General features: G+C 40.9%; 1 protein-coding gene across 5 annotated transcripts in view; it reads left to right on the forward strand.

Moving 5' to 3' along the window:
• tafa5a (TAFA chemokine like family member 5a) overlaps positions 1 to 25054 on the forward strand; it is a 158050-nt gene that overhangs the window by 26378 nt on the left and 106618 nt on the right. For 2 of the 5 annotated variants that reach the window (XM_031758541.2, XM_039600729.1), the window contains exon 1: positions 23559 to 24338. The exons of the other annotated variants lie outside the window; for them this stretch is intronic. In XM_031758541.2, the coding sequence (XP_031614401.1) occupies positions 24248 to 24338 (91 nt within the window). In that variant the 5' untranslated portion in view covers positions 23559 to 24247. Of the gene's footprint in view, positions 1 to 23558; positions 24339 to 25054 lie in introns of those variants that run through there. 5 annotated transcript variants of the gene reach the window in all.

Here is a 25054-nt window from a genome sequence, read left to right on the forward strand (position 1 = left end):
TGCTGGCCCTCATGGCCCTTTGAAGTTATAGGCCCCCTGAGTCCCCTGGGAGAGGCTTGGGATATGATCCCTCTGCTCTCTCTCTCACACACATCCACACTTTGCCAGGACACAAATACACACATATTCGCATATCCACATTGATGCAGGCACCGACACGCAATCTTCTCTCGCTCAATCGAGCACCCAAAAAAAATACGATCTGCCTCCGTGTCTGGCAGACATGCACACACACAAACACACCTGTGTGTATCCACCGAGCAGCACACAAACCTACACTTACATCTGTGTAGCCTGTGCTGATAAAGGGCAAGCAGGAAGCTCCCAGAGTGCACCTGGCTCTGTGTTGATAAAGGAGCAGGTCGCGGCTCCCAGCATGCATCCAGGGATGGGCCAAGAAAAGAGGGTTGAGGCTGACCGACAGAAAAAGAGGGGGATAAAAGTGTGAAGCAAGAAAAAATGCTTATTATATATTGCTATCACCTACATCACTACTTCTCTATTTCATGTCCATTATCAAATCCCAATATAAAAGTATTGCATATTCTAGCAATTACAGATAGCAGTATGCCTTAAAGTTCCCCAGGGAATTACAATTGATTTTAGGGGTCTTTAATTTCTCCTTTAAGGCGCCCACAGTTCATTTCAGAACTTCTCTTAATCAGTTCAATCTGTGGGTTTTAGATGTTCAAATCAACTCTTTTTAACTGTTTCATAATCAAGGTAAGGGGGAAACAGAGATTGTGCTTTTGCTTTTTCTACTTTAAAAGAATAACCTTCTTTTACAGTCAAATCCCCTCTGTTTTATAAATCAACCTGATCGGATTAAATAATAAACCAAAAGAATCCAATCTTTTTTTTCTACAATTAATCCTGTTAATGTAACTGACAGAGGGATAACAGAGATGGCTTGCTATGATAAATAAGTGCAAATGCATTCTGTAATACATTTTGTAAAGCGTGCATGCGATTTTTGCAGATTTTAGTGGAGAAATCTATAACGTCATACAGTTCTCAAACTCACCCATCCAAATCATTGAATTCAGGTGTTCCAGTCACTTTCATGGCCACAGGTGTATAAAATAAAACACACATACAGACTGCTTCTACAAGCATTTGTGAAAGAAAGGGATGCCACCTGTGTAACAAGTCCAGTTAAATTTGAAATTTCTTCGCTACTAAATATTCTATAGTCAACTGTTAGCAGTATTATGACAAAGTGGAAGCAATGGTAAATGACAGCAACTCAGCCGTGAAGTGGTCTGCCACATAAGGAGCATAGTGTGCAGAGTTCACCACCTTTCGGGAGAAACCTCCAAACTAGCTCAAGAACAGTGCACAGAGAGCTTCATGCAATGGGCTTTTCAGAGTTCAGTTCAGCTCTTTAGTTCCTGTAAAAGGAATTCTTAATGCTTCAGCATACCAAGACCTTTTGGACATTTTTGTGTACCCAACTTTGTGGGAACAGTTTGGGGATGGTCCCTTCCTGTTCCAACATAACTACAGACCAGTGCACAAAGCGGAGTCCATAAAGAGATGGTTAAGTGAGTTTGGTGTGGCAGAACCTGACTGGCCTGCACAGAGTCTTGACCTCAACCTGATAAAACACCTTTGGGATGAATTAGAGCAGAGACCGTGAACCAGGCCTTCTCATTCGACATGGGTGTCTGACCTCACAAATGTGCTTCTGGAAGAACGGTCAAAATGTCCCATAAACACACTCCTAACCTTAAAGAAAGCCATCCTAGAAGACTTAAAGGTGCTATAAGATAAGATAAGATAAGATAAGATAAGATTATAGCTGCAAAGTGTGGGCTGACATCTTATTAAACCCAATGGATTTCGAATGGGATGTCACTGAAGTTCATATGCTGAAGCCAGACAGGCAAATACTTTTGGCAATATAGTGTAGCTGTTGTCATAGTGACAAACAGATACATATACAGATAAGTAACACTACAGATAATTAGCACCTCAGTTTAAGAGTGCTGTAGAATTTCTAGTTGTTTCTCTCTCGTGGCTTTGCACATATCCAGCCTGCTTTAAGTGAAAAAACTCTAAAACCCAAGAGTATGGTACCTACCTGACACCAAACAGCTGGTAAAGAAAGTTGGATTTCTGCAACTAAAGAGCCAGATGGCTTTTCTTTGCAAGTGGTTTGCACCAAAACATATCTGGAAGGAGCAACAGTAAATAAATTGAGTAAACTATGTTGCACTAGTTATGTAAACAGGCAGCTGTTAGTGATCAAAAACATGAAAGTGGATTGTATTGTTGACTTATTTTCTTCTTGTCATTATACCTTGCGTCTGCTGGGCCGGGGTGACCAATAATCATTGTTTTTAAAAGGAATACTGGTAGTGTCGATTGAAAAATCAATTTTAAACCAGCGAGTTTATGCATAACTTGGGGGTGGTCCTTTCCTGTTCCAACATAAGACATGTTGGAACAGACATGGTCCAAGACATGATCCAAGGGCTCTAGTGTTAAGGTCAGTACTTACTACAAGCAACTATTTACACTGATCTCTGTTCACTTTACACTTGCTGAACTACAACCCACCACCCTAACACACACACACACACACACACACACACACACACACACACACACACACACACACACACAAAGGTAATGCAAGAATATAATTATTTTAGAGATTTGATTTGGTGTGGAGGTTTAACAAACACAGTGAGGTTCATAAGTATTTGCACAATCCTCTGTGGTATTTGTAGTGGTTTCTACATCACATTCAAGGTGAGATTGAGATGCAGACTTTCAGCCTCGCCATAACTGTTTAGGATTTCTAGCCTTCATTTTCTGTCGCAGTATTTCCAAGATGTAGGAAATACATGCAGGACCCACAGAGGGGCTTAAAAATTAAACAAAAAATGACTTCTTGTTTGGTATCTTAAAAAATGAAGCAAAATCCACTAAGGCCACAACACAAAGAAATACAAGCACTGGAGGCAGGTAAATAGAGGTGAGTCGGGGCTACGGGTGAAACTAATCAATGACAACAAGACAAAGTACAAGAGATGAAGGAGTAACAAATTAAAAGAAAATTAAAATAATTGGGAAATACCTAACATAGGGAGGTAGGTTTGACAAGGAAGCACAAGGCAGGTAGCATAATCTGAAACACAAGAAATCAACACAACTATAACACAAGCAGAGTCTATATATCCAGAACATCAATGACTAGAACTCTTCATAGTATTAATACTTGCTAAGGTAACAAAGGAGCACATAATTAAAAATAAATTAGATAATAACTATTAACTACGATTGGAAAAAATACAGAAAACCTCAACATGACAAATAGAAGGACTCAGAGCCAAACTCACAGACCTTAACATCTTCAGTTCAAATGTCTCAAAAGTAATTGGATGACAGGCAACTTCTTGGCCAAGTGCAGCCTGTTCCCTCATTATTTCATGACAAATTAAGCAAACAAAAGATCTGGAGTTTATTCCAAGTGCTGAACTCGCATTTGGTAGCTGTTCAGTGGAAATCTCAATATGAAACCCAAAGAGATGTCGATGCAAGTTAAGGATGAGATCGTTAGGCTGAAAAATCAATATAAACCTATATCTGAGAGGCTGAATCTACAATCCGCTCCATTTTTTAAAAGACGGAATGAGCTGACCAGCTTAGTGAATGCAAAAGGCCACGAAGACTGTGAAAGACAGCTAAAGTGGATGATCACCGAATGCTTTCCTTAGTTATCAAAATTGCCTTTACATTATCTTCACAAGTGAAGACCAGCCTTGAGGAGGTAAGTATATCATTGTCAGAGTGTACAATCAAGAAGTGGAAAGCCAGATTACAAGAACCTGTACAGTCCTGGGGAGAAAAACAACTTTGTGGAAAAAATTAACTTGTCCCTTATTGATGGGAATAGAATAGTATGGAGAAGGAGGGAAACGGCTCATGAGCTGAAGCACATTGTCTGTCAGACTTGGTGGAGGCAATGTTATGGCATGAACATGTAAGGCAGTGAGTAGAACCGGGTTCTGAAGAGTACATGACTGCACTCTCTGCTCAAATTCAGCCAAATGCTTTAAAACTGATCAGACGCACTTCACAGTGCAAATGAGTAGTGTCCCAAAGCATACTGCAAAAGCAACCCAAGAGTTTCTGAAGGCAAAGAAATGGGATAAGTCAGTCACCTGATCTCACCCCAGTAGAGCAGCTTTTCAGTAACTGAGGACAAAACTGAAAGCAGCGACCAACAAACACACAGGCAGCTCAAAGCTGTGGCAGTGAAAGTCTAACGGAGCAGGAGGAATCACAGCATTTGGGGATGCCCACGAGTTCTAGACTTTAGAGAGTCATTCACTGCAAAAAATGTTCATCAAATATTTAAATTCCTAATTCAAAATCCACAGAGACAAAATTACAAAAAAAAGTGCCATTGTCCGAAAACTAATGGACTGGCTTTATCTTCACATGCTTGTCTCATATTTTAGGCGCCACACACAGACCATCTTTTCAACTAAACAGTTGCAAACAAGTTGTTGAAATAGTTTAATTAATTAACCCTCTCTGTCAAGTGTTTTTCCTACATGATTTAAATACTTCTCGGCCTCTCCATTTGCAAATTGACAATTATAATTATTGGATTTTGCCTAGAGGGGAGAAAGCTAATGATTTGAGCTCAATTTATTGGGATTAATTTAATTTATGTTTTTGAAGATTGTGTGTACTAATTGATTAGCTTTAATCTAACTAAATGTGGATGTCACTTTGCTCATGGCACTGCGGATTATGTCCTGACGCCTGTGGCTCGGGTTCGGCTATTAGCTCACTTCCTCGAAATGTCTTGCTTTGCTTATCTGGCCGCAAGCTGACAGGTGTTTGTTATACACATCAATGGACACCGAGATTGATTGCGCTGTGGACGGCTGAAAAGATTAAGAGAGAGGGGAAGACAGACACATAAATAAAGACAGAACTTAGTGAGAATGACAATTCAAGAGTGCAAGAGAGTTAAACGGAAAGAAAAAGGGGTAGGGGAGGGAGGGGGGCAGAAATCAAAAGAGAATCAATGAAGAGAGAGACGCTTTCAACTCAGTGCTGAGCTTTGAAAGGGACTTCATCAAAATTGGTCTCTTCGACTCTCCCTTCCTCTCAGCCACCACTACTCCTCCTGTTGACTGTGTGCTCCATTAGCCAGCGGCTTGGCAGAGGCAATGGTAATACTGCAGGAGTTGCCTATTATCGATATGTTCATGGCAGCCCTCCTTCATTCTATCTTCCACTATTAGCTGTGAAGGGACAAGAGGGAGTGTGGCAAGGGGTATAAAGGCAAGGCTGGGCTCACATGGTAGATGAGTTTATTTGGAGTCTGCAGAGAAAAGAATAAACAGCGAAAAACAACGGGCACAAATATGCAAGGAGAATGTGGAAGATACAAATGTTTAAGTGCCATCTGGGTTGTAGGTGCTGTCATTCTTTTGTGCAGAAATTACTGGTTTGGAGATGGTAGGCTGAACCTTATTTTTCACGGTCTGGTACCCAGTACAACCCCCCCGCCCTCCCCCAAAAACCCAACAACATCTGCCCTTTTTTCCTCATCTCTCTGAAAATGCACTCTTAACCGTGGCCATGTTACAATAGTACCATTTCCTCCTGAAAGTGTACACTGGAACCACTTATGTTTTCTTTATCTTCTTGTATGCTCAACCTCACATTTCATTCTCTTCTATGCATGACTATTTCCTGTTTGTTCCCCTCTTTAATTTGCTTTCATTTGTATTTGTCTCTCCTCTTGTACAACTCATCAACCCGTCTTTATCTTCTGTCTCCTCCTGCCTGCCAAGTGATTGAGAGGCATGATGTGATGGAGGGAACAGAAAGAGGAAGGGCGGTAGGTAATAAACCCAAAGAATGAGGGTGCAAAACTCCTAGATCTCTTTCTCTCTTCCCCCCCTTGCTGACTTTTCTTACATCCCACCAAGGCACATAAGGGTGTGGTGATGAGGTTGGCAGGGTAGCAGCAAGAACTTGCTGAGGAATCACAAATTCTTGCACTTTCCCCCCCTTTTTTAATGCCGCTCCACCAGTAAGGCCCATGTAAATAGTTGCGTCTTGTAAGCAGTCCAGATGACAGGCAGCAGCTGTTTACCCCGGGGCTTGGTAAATCACAGGTTAGTCACTTTCATTATGGACCTTCGTCAGTTCCCCAGAGGAAGAACTTGATAGGCATTAAGGCAAGCTTGTGGCATGAATTGTAAATAACACAGTCAGTTACTGATTTTCGATGCGCCAAGGAAACTTTTAAGGCCTTTGCTTCAAGAAGCCGTTGCACTGACATTTAAGGTAGGACTATAATTTTCCAGCAGCAATACTCAGACTTATATACACAATACAGTATACATGAAATAGGAGTATTAAAACTCTCCAACATAATAATTTTCATGTGTATTATTCTCCAGTGTTGTGGAGATTAGTCCAGTCCTGTAAAGCTCCGCCACTGCAGTACTCATAGACTGGTGACCCCAGAGTGCTTAGTAGATGAGTACATTAGATATTGTGCAATACATTTTCATATAGCTTAATATAGAATATTAACTGTGAATAAATCCGTTTTCACCACTTTGTACTTGGACAATCAGGGTAGAGCAGGTCGTGCGTTTCAATATAGGCTGCTTCTAAAAAAGTGAATGCAGTTGATGATTAGAAAAAAGCATTACAAAGCGACTGTAGAAAATGTACAGTTTGAAAGCATGGAAAAAACATATTTGAAATTATATTATTGTCAATAGAGGCAGGATGAAATAACTAGTGATATGCTGATCCTGCTTTTTGTTGTCTCAATAAGGAATTTGCCATCAATCTTCAATTAATAGGCAGTATTTTTCACTGTCACTAAGAATCAGTCTCTCTAAATTAAGAGATATTTATTACTTAAGAAAACAATAACACCAAGAACAAGGCAAACATTTACCATTAAAAAAATCGTATTTATTTATTTATGTGCACGCATCTTTCCCTTTCACATCATCGAGTCTCGACATTACTACATGTCATTTACAATCACACTACTGTCTGTCCTCTCCTCCTCTGCTCGCTGTTTCACCAGGTCAGCATTTACTCACTCGCACACAGGGCAGAGTAGACAATGGTCAGGTAAATCAGCAGCTCCTTACATCACTATAAGGGCGATGAAAGTTTTGCAACAAATGTTAGATCTAACACAGAAAGAGAGCCGGACAAGCTGACAGGGTTGATGGCTCCGTTGATGGCGCTTTTATATCACTGTCGACTGAACTAACCGCCGTTAGCTATTCACAGCTGAGCCATACAAAAAACTGCAGACTACCAAACAGTACTTGTGAAATAGCTCCATCCTAGCCTCATGCTATGTACTCCTTCTCTCCATCAAAATGAACAGGTTTGCCTCGAGAAGTAGAATAATATATTAGACATATATAGAACAGAACTGAACAGATCAGACCTCATAGTTCTTACTGTTGTCACAGATACCTGATGCTGCTATCGGTCAGCCTCAGAATACGTTTGTTTTTTTCTTATTTATGTCATGATAATATTTCTATAGTCCATTAATTGGACACATAGACTTTTTTCATAGAAACTTTGACATTGTTAGTCACGCCACTTCAACATTTAATAAAGGCTGATAGTTTTTTAACATTCAAGCCAAGATGTTAAAAATGTTTTAAATGCGGTAATAAATATTACAGTTTGTGTGCGTAGGTTGTAAATAATATACAGCGCAACACAGACACTGTTAACATGCTACCATTTTTCTTATTAGCCTAACAAAGTAGGGCTTGAAGCTCTTCTGCAACTGTCTTGCAGCCCTACATCTGTTATTATTTTATGTGATATGTGAATATTTCATGGCAGACCAAAAGTCAGTAGATCCCTGCAACAATCAGGATTCATTACGATTCATGTTTTGGAAAATAAACTATGTTTCCTAGGAAACATTGCTGTAGTTTCTAGATGTCAGTTGCTGTGTACTCATGTACAGTATGTACTGTGTGGTTGTTTTCTGTGACTTTGAATGGCTGGGTTACATACTTACATACACTGAGTTTTAGTGTTTGACATGAGACCAGTCAATGTCTTCCTGTCCACAAAAGAAGCTTTCTGCTTGTTCCACGGTAGCACATGAAGCCAGTGCAAGCTGCCCATGTGTCTGTGTGTGTGTGTATGTGTGTGTGGCAGCCAAGCAGGCAGTCAGACATCATGCGGCCACTGTATCAAACAACAGCAGTGGATGCCAGCCACACTTCCGCTCCTCACATGAAAGGAAGCAGGATGGAAATGTTTGTGGTTCAGGGGAGAAGATAGAGGGGGGAGGGGAGATGGAGCAAAGGTGGGGGGTGGGGGTAGGGGGGTTAGTGGTCGGGTTGAGGCAAGGAGGGATGGATGGGACGGATGGATGGCTGAGTGGCCAGAGGAGGCTGCCAGGCACCCAACTTTCCTGCACAGATGGAGCCTCCTCCTCCTTTTCCACCTCCTTCTCCCAACACTGCCCAGCACCAGCCAAACAGTCCACTGACTGAATGTGTGTGTGTGTGTGTGTGTGTGTAAGATCTATGTGTTGGGAATTTTAAGGTGCGCAGGCTTACATGTGTGCATGTAGACAGTGATTTTTTTTTTTTTTAGTTTGGAGCATCCCACAGTGTTTCTGTGAGTGTGCAGGATTTGCTGAGATGCAGGAAGGAGTTATGTGTATCGTACGGTAGGACGTGAGGTGGTTGGAATGTAAATTCCCTCCAGACGGAGAGAAATTCAGGCCTCAGCTCATTTTATACGTTTTTTTAAATGCTTACCAAGCTTAAATCAATCAATAAATAAAGCAAACGTGGGTAAAAGAAAAAAGAAAAAAATGTGCATTTGTGGGCAGAATATTGTTGGTGGATAAATATGTAAATGCCCAGTGCTGCTGTGAAACATTGCCATTTCCCTCTAAGCATTTTGGGCCTACTTTAGATGCAAACACATGAGTGATCAGAGTCGAGGCTTTGCTTGATAGCGCTCTTCTTGAGTAAGCTTCCATGACATACGCTCTCTTTCCTCTCCTTCTCTTCCTCAGCAGTCCGCCGTCCTCTCTTTTGGTTAATCAGTCTATTTCTCTCTCTCTCTCTCTGTTCACCACTTGTACATGTTCAATTAACAAGCCTCTTCTTTTTTTAATCACCCAGCAGATCTTAGCCACACCAACAGTACGACGCTCCCACCACTCCCCGTTGTTCATGTAAAACTAGCACCTTCATGCACCAATAGGTGTGTGTGTGTGTGTTTGTGTGTGTGTGCCATATCAAAGGAAACATTTGACTCCACCTTGACTCCTTCATGGATCAGTCCCTGCAATGAAAGCAAGAACAGACATCCGTGCCCTTGGCAGTGACAAAGGGAGATGATTATCAGTGAGTGTGCGTGCGTGTGTGTGTGTGTGCACGTCCATAAATGCTGTATGTATATGTGGCTCTGTGTAGGAGAGATGTGCTGATGAATATGTTAGAAGCTGCCTTTGACTCACGACTGGATGCAACCTTGTGCGCTGCTGCGCTTGTACATCTGGGCGGGATCACTGATCTATAAATTCATGTGTGTGTATGTGTGATCACTCTCTCCTTTCTTCCCTTCACACTTTCCCTCACACACAACCACACACACACATACTCACACAGCAAACACACAAGTACTGAGAGAGAGAGAGAGATACAGGTTGCAGAGCCAACATGTGGCACTTGCCAACACCCCACAAAACTAATCTCATATCTACTTCTGCTGCTGGGAGATTGTTTGTGCGACGACCCTAAGGAGAGCCGAGAAGGCAGAGAGGGGATAAAATCAAATCTAGCTCCTGTCACCGGCTCAATTCTCGAAGTGATCTCTGTGTTTGTGTGTAAAAGCGACATAAAACACACGTGGGACTAAATATGCGTGTGTGTGAGTGTGAGTGCTCAACTCTTGTACGTTACTCCCGTGAAAATTGAGTTTACGGTGTTCACTGGTATGCCAAAGTTACGGAACACTGTGAATATGGCTGTGGCTCAAAATGAGTGTCATCCATCCTCTGCTCTGCTTCTATTTGCCCTTCAACTAAAAAGCCTCTTGAGTCTATGAGAATGGGTGAGAGCATTTTTTAAGGCTACAGCTTCAATATACAATGCAGGTGGTGCCATACCCTCTGCGCTGTGGAATAAGAGATGAAGATGGAGCTCTTACATCTCTATAGCCAGGGATAATGGGATTCCAGGCCATATTTTCATGGGGTAAAGAGACAAAGCCCGGTTGGAATCAGTGTTGATCCCCTGTCTTTTTAGAGCTGTCAGAGGGAGTTTGAGCCCTGAAGAGGCCAGAGGATGGGGCTCTGTCTTTACAGTGTTTGTCATCTTCCTCATTTTCTCTTACTTTATCTGCTTTTGCTTTTGTTTCTTTGTGTCTGTCAACACGTTTCTGCCTCCTTTCTCTCATAGCTTTCTGTCTTGTTGCCTTTGTATTTCCCTTTTTTCTCACTATATGCTGTCAGTCTTTTTTCCTTTCTGTTACAGTCTTCTAAGACTATCCTGTCAATGAAGTATTCAAAATATTTGTCTACCAGTCTAAGGCCTCTTTTTGAAGGACCATACCAGTTTCTTTTAACGTCTTGCATTGCCTAGAACAAATTCTGTATAGGCTTGGTTATTCTCATCATTTCTAATGCATGCTTCACAAAAATACTGTAATTCAACCAAGATTTTTAGAATTGAAAAATACAGGCTCACATCTTACAACTCAGTTGGAAACAGGTCAAGGATGTTGTTGGTAACATGTCATTGATAATGTGATTGGGTTAAGAAAGAGAGTGAGAGTCTTTTATAAGTAAGTGGGGGGAGTTTGGGGCTCGTCACAAAACCTCTGAGGGCAAAAATGCAAGGAATTTGTGGATTTTGTCCTCTAACGTCATTAAAATATTTAGAGAATATGGAGGAATCTCTGTATGCAAAGGACAAGGCAAAAACCAATATCAAATGAAAGTGATCTTCAGATTCAGTTGATGCTGCATTAAAAACAGACACACTTATTTTTATATGTTTAGTAGTGACAAGCTAAAAAACTTTTCATAGTCTGTTTAGTTACTATTGAGAATTAATCCCAACTGGTATGTTTTTTTTTTTTACAAGTATTTCTCTCTCTGTCTGTTTATATATATATATATATATATATATATATATATGTGTGTGTATATGTATAAAACAGATTTCCTTTCCTGATTTTTTATATTTTATATTGATATATTGATTTTATATTGAAGCCTTACCAACACAACATGACAATGCATTTCAAAAATATTCTTGTTTTACTGTTACAACAAGATCAGCTGCCTGTTGTGCTTGTGGTGCTCCAGGCACATATTTTGCCAATAGGGCAGTTGCACAGTGCCCTCTGGTGGACACAAATATGCAACACTCATAACTTGGCTGAAGGGTGTTTCTCCTGTGTCTTCTTTACTTTTTAAATTTTGAGTTATCAGGTTTTAAAAATGTAAATACAGATATATCAACAAGCAGCCATTATCGGCTCATATATCGGCCCTGTCGAGATATTGGTCGGGCTCTACTCGAGCAAGAATGCATTAGCTATTCATTTTGCGGAGATTAAGTTTAGTGCTTCAGATGCTAAATCTTTTTATGTACCCTTTGCTATTCTGAAACACAAACTCTTTCAGATCATCTGTACACTACATGAAATACACCAAATGAAAATAAAACACAGACAAGCATATTAGTTTCTGTGACAAGACCTCCGAACAGGCCTTTTGACTGTTTAATTGAAGGCTAGGTGTCTACAGTGAGGAACTGCATCTGAGTGAAGAGCCGGTGTATGAATCCAATATTGTGTGTCCATCAGCAGCCTGTGGTGACAGGCAGACTGTGTTAGTGTCTGACTTTCTGCTGAAGTGTCGCTGCAAAACTGTGAATCATCTCACCCTTCATGTCACTCCATATGCTTTACTCGCTCTCTTCCTCGTGCCCCAGTAGACAGATTTCTTTTTTATTTTTTAATGTCTGACCCTTTTTTTCCCCCTCTTTTCTATGGACATCTTGCTCCATTCTGGCTCCCTCTCTTTTCAGTTTCTTTCTCTCTGCATGCCGTCATCTAATAATCACATTTCTTTTCAAATGCCTTTCTTTTTTTTTTAACTCACAGATGAATGCAGGCCTCCCAGGGTGATATTCAAGGTTACAGCAATCTAGCGAGCAGAGTTCTTTTTTTTTCTTTCTTTTTTTTTCACTCGTGCCAGACAATGCTGCTACCAAATATTATCATTATCTACTCTATTTTCACAATTGAATTTTGTTCTGGCCAGAGAGGCCACAGCCTCCCCTGCTTTAATGCTATTGCTGCTTTTCAATTTCCGTTGTATTGCTTTTCATCCTGTAGCAGCCGGCTGTGCATCATTTATTCAGAATGTACTTTAGACGCATTGAAATACTATATAAGAGTCCAGTAATGATCCGAAACACATAAAAAACAGGTTTGACGTAATTTTACAATGCAAAATCGGTGTAGTTACTACAAAATTAACTGGACTGATATGTATACAGAATAAGTCACATATTGCAGGAGGATTTTAATTTTGCCTATGGATAAGGTGAATGGGCTGTTGTATGCTGAGAGCTCATCCATTATTCTCTGCCTCCCTGCCAGAGACTCAGTGATGTGTTCCGAAATGCGCCAACAAGATATTTTGACCACATTTAAAACCAGCGACGATGTTCCCCACGTGGAAGATTGGTATGAAAATTGAGACTCAAGTCAATTAACTTTCTTTCAGTCAATCGAGAATAACACAGAAAGAGCGGCTCATTTAAAGTTGATAGAATATTGATTTTTAATTACACGGTAACAGATTGAATATGACATCCTCATTACAAAAGTTGATCAATATTTAAATGATGAAGTCAGCTTTCCTCCTAAAGTGCTCGTGTTGAAAGTGAACCGAAGTCCGCCCCAGAGAGATGTCTGTTTTGACACTGATGCGAGCTGCCGTTCCAGGACTCGGTAATTACAACAGTTTAGCAGTGATGGCACTTTTTTGGCTAAAAACTGAAACAGATTAAGACAGTTAATAATGCTGTCAATTTTATTTATATATTGGACACTGTTGTATATTGTGTAGTGCCACTTGTGCTGTGCTGTTTAAGAGTCTTATTTCCAAACATGTTGAAGCGTTCGTGTGTGAATTGGATTCACAGAAATGAGAATACGCTGCTTAAACTGTTTTTTTTTTTGTTTTTTTTAAATTACTAATATGATGACAGATGTGTTTTAGAAACTTACTGGTCACTAATAATTAAAAATGCGTTGCTATGAAATATCTGTTAAGTCTGCAGAAAGAAAACAAAATGTTCTTTACCACATCATTTGGGCTTTCTGGTGGAGCTGAACTTGCTCGTCATGCAGTGGGTCTCCGTGTTGTGTATTTGACATTAGCTTACCCAATGCTTTCCAAACTTTCACTTAGAATTTAAGTTTTAATTTATTATAACCTCCATAATTTGGAAGACAACCAGAACAAAACCAAAAACCCCTTGCCAACAACCTCAAACTGAAAACATGCTGCTTTGCATGGGACTACTTCTAAATTTGACAAAGGTGATGACCACTGAGACTTGCTACAGTTTCCTAAGTAATAATTATCCAGTGCAAACAGAGCTTAGTTTTATGAAGATTTCAATTTTTAAAGGCAATCCTAATGATCTTTACACATCCATTTAAAAAAAAGAAGCAAGTACTGTATTAGAAACAGAAGTCACGGAGTTGTCACTCATGTTGATCCTGATTTTATTTGTCTTTTTTATGTGTCTGTTATTTGTGTAAGACCAGGTTACCTACATTGTTTGTGCACAATGGAAACCCTTCTAAAATAGATCCAAAACAAAACAGGTGGAACACCTGATCCTAATAACCTTTAATGCTGACACAGGCACATTTGGTTTTTAATCTGTCTCCTGGGTATCATTACCAACAACTCTCCCTGTGGACAATTAAAACACTTGCTAGATACACTTGTGTTTGGTGCTGTTGATACTTCTGTGTTAAATATTTAATTGACAAAGCTGTTGCTTTCATTTGCCATTTAATTTCGAGATAACTGGGCAGTAACTAAACTGTAAACCAAAGATGGTATTGTTGTTGCTGTTGTTAGGGCGCTTCGTCTGCGCTGTCATTCAGTTTATTGAACACAATGTTACATAATTGCGTAAAGGAACCACTGTAAGCTAAAAGAAAGCACCATTAGTACTTCCAGGAGTTTATACAGAACATAAATATTGCTATATTACCCCAAATATTAAGCATGATTGATCTTTTCTGCTGGAGTATATGTTCAAGAAAGCGCCATTTTATAACTGGAGTTCGGTTTACTGGACTGAATCAACTTCAGTTTTAATTTATGGCTGCCCCTCCTTGTGCCTGCTTCTGCTGTAGGTCTCTTCCTGTTAAAAGGGGGTTTTCCTTCCCACTGTCACCAAGTGCTTGCTCACACTCGTTTGTTTGATTTTTGTGGTTTTCTCTGTATTATTTTAGGGTCTTTACCTTATAACATAAAGCGCTGTGAGGCGACTGTTGTTGTGATTTGGGGCTATAAAAAAACATTGAATTGCATCAACTCATGTATCTATTTAACACCCTTACTGTGGTTATGACTATGCAAATTTGACTATTGGAAAAACAGGCTTTCATGTGTTTTAGTGTCTGACATACACAGCTGGATGAACCAGAATTACACCTGGATCTGACCAGGAACAACTGGGAGGAGGTGACAATAGAGATGCCTTTTCGTTGCTTATTTTTCTCGTCTCACTACAGGAAATGTAAGAAGCTTAGTAGAGGCCTCAAGAGAATGAGTCCATCACTATGTCAGGCTTCCGGTAACACGACTTAATTAAATATGTTGTGCGTGAGTTTTAATCATGAATACTGTTAAAACTTAGTTGTGTGGGTGACACCGTTTCTAATTAAAATCATGTTAAACGTTTAAGATGTTTAGATTAAACCATCAATATGCCATTTCCTGTATCAAATTACAACATATAATGATTTCTATGTGGGTCGAACGTGGCTCATTTTCCTTGCATACTGTTTTCATAAAAGCTCCTAAAGAGATGAAATTCTAAGAGAAGCAATACATGCAATGACTAAAAAATGTGCAGCTGAATAAAATACTCCTGTCAGGTTACTCAATTATTGACTGCAATGGAAAGTAGGCAGAAAACCTTGACAGAACGCTCCAAAAAAATGTGCGTGCTCTGTAAACCACTGAAACATTTTCTTTTTTGATTAGGCTCAGCAAGGATATCATGTTCTCCAAGAACAAAAGTGAATTAGAACAGAAAAAGTAATAAAAGTATTTTTTCTATTTTTTCTTTAAGAATACTTATAAACCTGTCATAGACATGTGTGTGCTATCTTTATCTTTATACCTCAGATGTTTCTATTGTTAGATATCCTCATGAGTTGCATAATGAGTGAAATTAGACATATTTACTAAAAACACACAAACTTCATGGTGTGAAGTTTCACAAATAACAAATGTTTCACAAATATTAAGACAAAAACAGGACAGATATCTAAGGTGGGGGTCTTCTCACAGGTAACTTCTTGACAGATGCTTGGATTCTTTCCCCAAGTGTCAGTGTGACTGACAGTAAGCAAAGTGAAACATGTAGTGGCTTTCCTGCTTTTATTTGAACAAAATCTTAAAAGTGCTTTGTCATTACTAGGGTGATTTTCTCTTCTTTGGACAAGCTGTGTCTGATCCCAAAACATGTGAGAAGCCCTCCAGTCCATCTTGAGCAGGAATTTATATGGTGCTTTTCTAGTCTTGATGACCACTCCAATTTTACACTTCAAGCCTCGTTCATCCATTCACACGCATGTCCATGGAGATGTCTTGATGCATTCTCAATCATCCAGGAAAGTAAATCTCCAAAAGTTGATTCTGTTCATCTGGACGTAGCGTTTTGTGGGAGAAACGTTTCGTCACTCATCCAAGTGACTTCTTCAGTCTCAGCTGACTGCAGTTTTCCCCGATCTTATAAACAGTATATTTGCATAATGACTGAAACCAGCCCACTGAAGGAACAATGGGCTGGGAGGTCAGTTCCTTAATCTTAATTATGCAAATTCTCATGACCATTGATCAACAACCACTGACCAAAACCCACTGATCAAATGGTAAATGGCCTGTATTTATATAGCGCTTTTATGGTCCCTAAGGACCCCAAAGCGCTTTACATATCCAGTCATTCACCCATTCACGCACACATCCACACACTGGTGATGGCAAGCTACGTTGTAGCCACAGCCACCCTGGGGCGCAACGGGTGAAGTGTCTTGCCCAAGGACACAACGACCGAGACTGTCCGAGCCGGGGCTCGAACCGGCAACCTTCCGATTACAAGGCGAACTCCCAACTCTTGAGCCACAATGGCCATGAGTACCATTCACAGAGAGTTGGGGAATGGCTGCAATCACAGCATTGTAAGATGGCGAAAGATGTACCCTTAGGCCCCTCCTCGATTCAGAGATGGTCTTTCCCTTTTCACGTAAATGGCCTCCTTGACTCTGCGCTCAAACCAGCGTTCCTCCCTGTCCAGGATGTGTACATCCTCATCGTTGAAAGAGTGTCCACTGGCCTGTAGGTGTAAATAGACTGCAGAGTCCTGGCCTGACGAGGTAGCTCTTCTGTGTTGTGCCATCCGCTTCGCCAGAGGTTGTTTGGTTTCCCCGATGTATAAATCCTGGCAATCCTCCTGGCACTTAACAGCGTACACTATGTTACTCTGTTTGTGTCGGGGGACCCGATCCTTGGGGTGGACCAATTTTTGGCGCAGCGTGTTTTGGGGTTTAAAAGCCACAGAGACCCGGTGTTTAGAAAAAATGCGTCGCAACTGTTCCGATACTCCTGACACATATGGGATCACTACAGGTTTTCGCCTGGGCAGCGGTTGTCCTTCTCTCCTGGATCGGCTGGAGCTTTCTTTAGGTGCCTTTCCAGCTTTGACAAAAGTCCAGCTGGGATAACCACATTTACTCAGGGCCTTCTTGATGTGCTGTTCTTCTGCCTCCCTGGCCGCTACATAAACAGGGTGCACCTTTAAGACCGATTGTCTGCATGATCAACTCTGTCACCTATAACATCTCCAAGTTTCTGGCTTCGATCCTCAACCCGCTGGTGCAAATGCAAATGTACTGTTTATAAGATTTGGGGAAACCTGCAGTCAGCTGAGACTGAAGAAGTCACTTGGATGAGTGATGAAACGTTTCTCCTACAAAACGCTACGTCCAGATGAACAGAATCAACTTTTGGAGATGTCCATGGAGAGATTTGTTCCAATCAATCAATCGCACATTCTCACACACTGAGTGATCCATGAAGTGCAGTTTTTATGGTTTTATATGTTGGCCAAGACCAGATTTTTCATAGATGGATAGGTTTTGCAGAATACAAGCAAACCCAACAGTTAAAGCAAAACACCTAAAATAAAGCTAGCTGGAAACACAATCCAAAATAACCTTCGCTAATGCTAATATTACTCCCCCTGGCTATTTTCTTTAAATCAAATATTTTCATGCTGATTTGCACACCATTTAGTATTTGATTTTTGTTTTCATTCCACATAAATCCAGTCATGGAAAATATAATGGGCTAATTCTAAAAACTAATCCTCCTAAAAAGTCGGCTAACTAATTAGCACAAGCTAGTTTGAAAAACTAGCATTTTGTTTGTCTATAGCAGGGGTCTGCAACCTTTAACACCCGAAGAGCCACTTGGACCCGGTTTCCACGCAAAAGAAAACACTGGGAGCCGCAAATACTTTTTGAAATCTAAAATGAAGATAACACTGTATATATTGTTTTTTTACCTTTATGCTTTGTGTGAACAACTAAAGTAAGTAAGTAAAGTTTATTTATTAAGCGCTTTTCACAGACAGGCAGTCACAAAGCGCTGTACACAAATATTAAAATAAACAATACAATCAATAGACATTATACACAATGTAAAAGATCAAATGTAAATAATGTAAAGAATATAAAATACGTAGATCAACAAAAGGCTTGTTTGAACAGAAAGGTTTTAACTGCTTTTTAAAAGAATCCACAGAGCAACTAAGGTGTGTTGCTTATAAAATCCATGAAGTGCTACAGAGAAAATTACATTTTAGTTATGTAATGAACACATTTTGAACTCTTAAAGAAATATAACAAAAGGAAAGACACCCAGCTGAACTAAAATGATCCATGTAGCAAACAAAAACTGTTGTGAGCCGCCACCTTTTTAAAAAGTAATTGGAAAAAAAGCACTATGTTGCTAAAAAAAATAGATATTTGCAAAATTCTGCCTAAATATCTATTTTACCTGGTTAATGTGTGTGGCGGGGCGTGGTCTGCAGTGCAGCTGAATGGGAGTCGGACGCACCTGAGCGGCACCCGCAATCGCGCCTTGCCGCCTTAAAGTCTGTGCGCTCTCTGCTGTTGTGTTGTCGGGTTGTGAGCTGAAAAGCTACAGCCGGCTGTATGCGTACATCAACCGTGTGTGAAAAGTGGTCAATAAAGAGATGCTGAAAAGCATGTCCATGCAAACATCGTCGGGTCTGCAGTGATATGTTTACAATGAGACTTCTGGTCCCAAACCTCGGCGCACAGCGTCTGCAAATCGGGGCTTTCATCTTTACGCAGGACTGTAAACTGTCATCTGTGAGGCGTGAGCGGTGTTTGTTTTTAACATAGTTCACGGTGGAGAACAGCTGCCGACATAATGTGGATCCGAAGATCCATAATTGGCCTATCTGGGGTTGAAAGTCTCGATAAATGCACGGCGTTTCGGCGGGTACACCGGCTTCCGCGAGTGTGACGCTTATTTTGAGCGATGAAAAAAAAAAAAAAAAAAAAAAAAAAAAAATATATATATATATATATATATATATATATATATATATATATATATATATATATATACACACATACATACATACATAATTTTATTTTTATATTTCAAAATCACAACAATCTTCCAATATAGAACTACAAGTTTTTTTTAAAAAAGAACTAAACACAAATAAAATGCACTTCAGCTAAATACTTCTAATTTGTTTTCCCAAACCATGCGGAGCCGCAGTATAAGGACTAAAGAGCCGCATGCGGCTCCGGAGCCGCGGGTTGCCGACCCCTGGTCTATAGTGTATTTTCCCTTCCTGTATCCAAGCTAGAAAGCTTTTTTTAGGTCTCTCCAGAGTTGGAGGTATGGTTTGTGCCAGCTTTTTAAAGTGAAGGCTTTTCATACTGTATAGCTACAGTTTTACCCTGTTAACCACAGCTAACAAATTATTTTCCTTTGTAGTGTAGGAAAGTGTAGAAGTGTGATGGATATACCATGCTACGAATAAGGTGTTACAGCATAACTATGTAATTGTGAATAATACTGATAACCATCCCAGTGACTGTGTAGAAAGATATCTTCTTTTCAGCAAGAATCTTTTTTGGCTCTGCCACTTTTGGTTGGCATGTGTTTAAAATGCTGAGAGACACATTAGACTGCCCTATTCTGCCTTGAAACTTTGATTTTTCACTGAGCAATTCATGAATTTTGCAACATTTATTCAATTACCTGTCTATTAAGTTCTTCGGGGACTCTATTAAGACTCGACCTGATCTCAGAGGCCCAGAGGCAGCTTTGTTGCATGACAGCAGCAGTGTGTTCATCTCCCGAAACAATAATGGCTCCACCTGTCAGAAGACAAAGTGGGTCACAAGCAAAGCCTTATTGGTGGCTGCCACCTCAACTTTTATCTCTGATTAAACTGTAAGAATCCTTGTGTTGAACACCCTACTGGGCATGGGCCGTATGTTCCAGCTTTTCCCTTTGATTAAGCCCTTCTTCAGATTTATTGGCCATGGGAAATAATGGGAAACACAGCGAATGTAGAAGTTTTAGCCCATTACTCATGGCTTTTATTGGCATGGGCTCTGTTTGGCATACAGCCAGTGACCTGTACAGAGGACAAAGCAAGTAACGCCTCTCCTGGCTCTTGGCAAGGAAAAGCATAGCAGTGAGGGGGTGGCAATATAGAGAAGGAGAAAGTGAGAGAGGAGACGTGGCAGCAGTGTAGGTGGGTGATGTGAGGATAGAGAGGAAGGAAATTGTTTAATAATTTACAAAAAAAAAAGGAGATTTCAGTATTCCAAAACATATCTCAAAACATTTTTGCTATCTCTTTGTAATATAGAAAAGGAGTTGCATATAATGCAAGAAACTGCCTAACAGGGATTTATAATAGTGTCTAGACAGAACAGTTGATCCCTAAGGAAGTAGTGCAAAAAAGATGAGACCCTGTGTGCTGGGTGACAAAATTAAAGTTCAACTGTTACACAAGATATTAATCCTTACAGTTTATACTCTGTCTATATATAGTGTATCTATATGTGAGTGTATTAAAATATATTTTTTAATTATGGGAGAGCTGCTAAATATAGTTTGAAACCCACAGCAGTAAGCTCATTAGTAAGTAATAATCATGTAGGATGATCTACTATAACTTAGCTTGTGCCTTTGGATGCTTTTCTGTTGCAGACAAAGAGAATATACTGTATTTTCTCATATTGGTTTAGCGTGTTTTATTACAAAGCTTTATGGTAATTTTGATGCTTTTCACCTTCTTTAAATGTGCAACGTTTTCTAGGGCATAAGGAAAAGAAGAAACAATACAGAAAGCTGATTTAAAGCAGAACTCCACCAATTTACATACAAAGTTTAAGTTTACAGGCTGTGGAGGAGATTCATGAATTTTCGAAAGAAACATTTCTGATGATGTCCAATAAAAGAAACCTTCAGGGTAATCTGCAGTAGGCATTTTGATTAGAGGAAGTAAAATATCAGTTTTGCAGTTGCTGTTTCCCCTGGGGTAGATGGATGGGTCAACAAAACATTAGCCTTTGACTTAAATATCTCTCTCCTCCGCTAACACTATTGTCTACAATCAGTCCTGGAGATAAAAGGTGCAGTATGAAAGACAATGACATCTGTGTAAGAGATCATATGCATATTTCTTTTCTTTTTTTTAAGCCTAAAAAATCTTGCCATATATACATTTGCTTGCACAATGTTTAAAATATGCCCTCCCTCACCACGGGCATCAGGTGTTTTAGCAGATCTTAATTCAGGTTGGTTTCTGGCAGATATGCTACAGCGATGTTTGGAAAATGAACACAATCGCTGCTGGCATCGAGGTCCATGTGCCATAGGATTTTTAAAACGTGGAAAGTAGAGCTTTATCTAGGATCCAGCACAGCTTCTGCACGCTAATGAAAACAGCATCTCTGACTCACATAATACAACATTAACTATGAGTAAATATAATTGTACATGTGAAAACTTACTTGAACTGCTTTATATATTCATAAACTCCAGTCACTCTTGGGTTTTTAGAAAACCCTACAGAAAAAATTGAAAAAAGGGATAGACATGTGAAGGAAGCAGAACTCCATCAACATTCTTGCTGTTTTATTTGAGTTACTGTACGCACTGTACAAATGGATGCACTGCCTGCAGATGCTGTTCCGTGCTGAGTGAGTGAGTGAGCTGAAGCCTCAGCTGCTCGCTCCAGAGTTTGTGGAGAAGCACATTTCTACTTTATAAATAACACAAAAGCCTAATTGCTGGTTGATGTAAAAGCTGCGCAGCTGAATTCTTTTCATGTTCTAAATATTTACTCACAGTTACGCAAATTGCTGGTGCCACCTTAAACTGGTAGTAAAAAAAAAAAAGAAGCTGTTCTTAGCGCTGTACATATGGTGGATGTTATTGCGTGTGGTTCAAACGTGCGAGGCGAGATGTCAGGGTTGCATAAAGATGGCAACCTCGTGAACAGCTGTAATTGGTTTCCTCTGACAGATCAAACCATCACTCTGTCTCGGAACATCCAGCTGTCTAACTTGACACACAGTTAGATTTAGCCATTTGCGCTTTCCAGGGAGTATAGACTTGTATCGAGTCCGCCGATGACAATGGCGGCTTTGTACACCCACACTGTCATGGGCACACATTCAGCCTCCTCAGCCCAAATCCATGTCGAGGTCAAGTCTCTGTTAATTGCTTTCCACGGAGTAGATGGATGGATCACGGCTTCAGTTGCCGAGGCTGGGCGGTGTAGGGAAAGAAAAAACACGCGTGTGGTAAGACACACACACAGAGTCTGGCACACATTTCAGCCAACGGAGACTGTTATCAGCTAATTAGTAGCAGTAACTGCAGGGGCCAACCTTATTGACACTGCAATGACGGTTTTCTGGTTTGAGTGGCACTGTCACTTCTCCAGCCGTGTCATTGTGATTCAATTATAAATACACAGATGCAGGGAACGGAACGTACAAACACCCCAAGGAGGAGACGCTGCTTTCAGATGCTGTGATCACTTGAGCGGCCATATGGGTTATTGTGTGCACACTGGCCACGCTCTCTCCCAAATGGCAGACTAAACTTCAGCGGATAAATAAATGAATGAATATTTATTTCACATTTCACATCACTCGGCAAGTCCCACATCGGTCGAGCCTCGAAAAGCAGACTGCGACAACACACAAACTGAAACAATGGCAGTGCTTTTTGTGCCATGCAGAGGGGGTTAGGGTAAAGGATTACACGTGCCATTGTGTGGCCATTCAGCCTTGGTCATCCTCCAGCTGGATTGCTTTCATTCCCGTGATCATGATACCCATTCAAAGCTCCAATGATGAAAAGGGGACTAAATGTATTGTTTGTTAAGAAATTGCAACAGCATCAGCTGTTTAGATTGTTTTAATCAGAGGAATTTAGGCTGCACCTGTCATAGGTTTGCTGTTGGGTGTGTGGGGGGCGGTGAATGATTTATAAAAAAAAAAGCCTGAGGCTGAGCTAACTAGCCAAACCTGTTGCCTGTTCCAATATCTAAAAGGTCTGACTAATATGGAGGTATGCACAATTTCCTGTGCATTTTTTTTTAAAGAAGAAAAATATTTGTACAGGCTCCAAAACTAAAATCAGCAGTTTTAAATTTCCTCTTTAGCCAGAAAATATACCCGGATCACTATTATTTATTTATTTATTCGTTGAGGCTAGCGTCTTTTCTTTTTCTTAGAGCAGCAGAATGTCTTCTGCTTTGAACCCGCAGGAGATTATTTGGGGAGTTGTGACGTAACCTGGAGCTAAGCAGAGGGGGGGGGAAACAGTGGATCACGTATGAGGGACAGAAAGTAAGATGTTCCCACATACCTGGCCGCAACTGTTTCTTATTAATCTGCTACATGATTGATGGGAGGATGCATGGGAAGAACCTGAGCAGAGAAGGCTGGGGGAGAATTGCTGACCACAGCGCCTCTTAATCTTAGATTTTGAATTGGGGTGTTTTCTGAACGGGGAATATCCTGGAGATGCATAGTTTATGAAACTGTATCGTTCTCGTGCGTAAAATGCCAAGAGTTGCACTGGACTGGAGGAATAGGGGTTCGGGGGTTCGGGGGTTGAGAGGTGGAGTGGGGGCGGGGGGAAAGTGACGGATCGGCCGAGCGATATGGTGAAAAAGTGGGAGAAAGAGAGAGAGACAGCGCGACAGAGAGAGAGAGAGAGAGGGAGGGAAAACGAGAGAGAGAGAGAGAGGCTGTGAAGCGACTTGGTTGGCAGTGTTCGCCTCTGTCTCTCAGGCAGTGGGAGAGATGTGCGTAACATGCAGCGGAGAGCGGTGATCATCTGCGCGCCGCAACGCCGTGGACCGCCGTGCGCACTCATAGACGGAGACACCGAGGGGTGCAGCCCGCTCTCCTGAACCCGTCGTGACCGACACTCCCGTGAAGCCAGCGAGAGACCCCTGAAGGAGCAAAAGAAGCAGAAGAAGAAGTGGTGTGAGGAAAGATGCCAGCCGCTCAGGCGGTGATTTGGGGTTAATCGCCCCTCTGTTTGGAAACCACTCTGACGCACCGGCGACGAAGCGAGCGCGCTTATTTTTGCGGAATCCCATCCTCCTTCCTTCTGTGTCACATCTAAAGCGGACTATCAAGTGGGGATTTTTTTCATTATTTATTTTTAAAATTTTAACATTTTTCTTTGCACGAAAGCTGCATTCCATGGCCAACAGAATATGAGGCAGTGCGTGTCTGTGAGCTGAGGTGGAGTGTGCGTCTATCTCTCTCTCTCCCGCTTGCACGGCTGTCTCGGTCCGCCACAAAACCTTCCCACGCCAGGATGCAGCTGCTCAGAGTTGCGTGGGCACTGACCGGAGCGGCGATCTGCTGCTTTCTCATTCTCCTTATCCACTCCCGCCTGCTCAAAGAAGGTAATCACACCGAACTCCACCGATTTACCCCCTCAATCTGATCTGTTACAGAGCCATCCTCTGCCGTGTAGTTTATATGAAGTTTTCCGCTAAAAAAATACAAATACGTATATATACATATTCAAACATGATCAAATATCCCATTTTCTTAAGTGGCTCCGATACACAAAAAGAAAGAAGAATCCAATCCAGTTTGCACAAAAGCAAATTCATTAGCATGAGGCGCACAAGCGCTGCTGTGATTTCTATCCCACCTGCATTTCTGCATCTCTGCTCATCTACAAGTAATCAACCCGAATATGTTCGATTAACCAATATTGAATGCCAGAGGAGAAGGAAGAATTGTGCTCAAGGAAGAGGGGGTGAAAAAAAAGTACCACTAAAAGCAGTTGACTGTATGGAGATACTGATTTGTTTTAAGCGTTTTCAATAGATGGCACTAGAGTCTAGCTTTAGGGTAACATTGAGGTCAAGCGGTTCTAATGTCGTTCCATTCGCCTTTACATTGTGTTTTCAGATCCCCTTTTTTTGGAGTCGAAAGTCGGGTACAATTCCAATTCAGACCCTCGGTCACACAACTCCCAGCTTCTCTGTTGCTCTGGCTGCTGTGTGTCTGTCATTGCTGCCATGCTGTCTGGATGGCACAGCCTGCAGACGTGGCTGCATTGTGGGAAGTTGGTGCAGCCTTTTTGGGGGGGTGGGTGGGTTAATTAATT

The sequence above is a fragment of the Oreochromis aureus genome, linkage group 17 (genome assembly GCF_013358895.1).
Source record: "Oreochromis aureus strain Israel breed Guangdong linkage group 17, ZZ_aureus, whole genome shotgun sequence".
Classification (NCBI taxonomy): domain Eukaryota; kingdom Metazoa; phylum Chordata; class Actinopteri; order Cichliformes; family Cichlidae; genus Oreochromis; species Oreochromis aureus.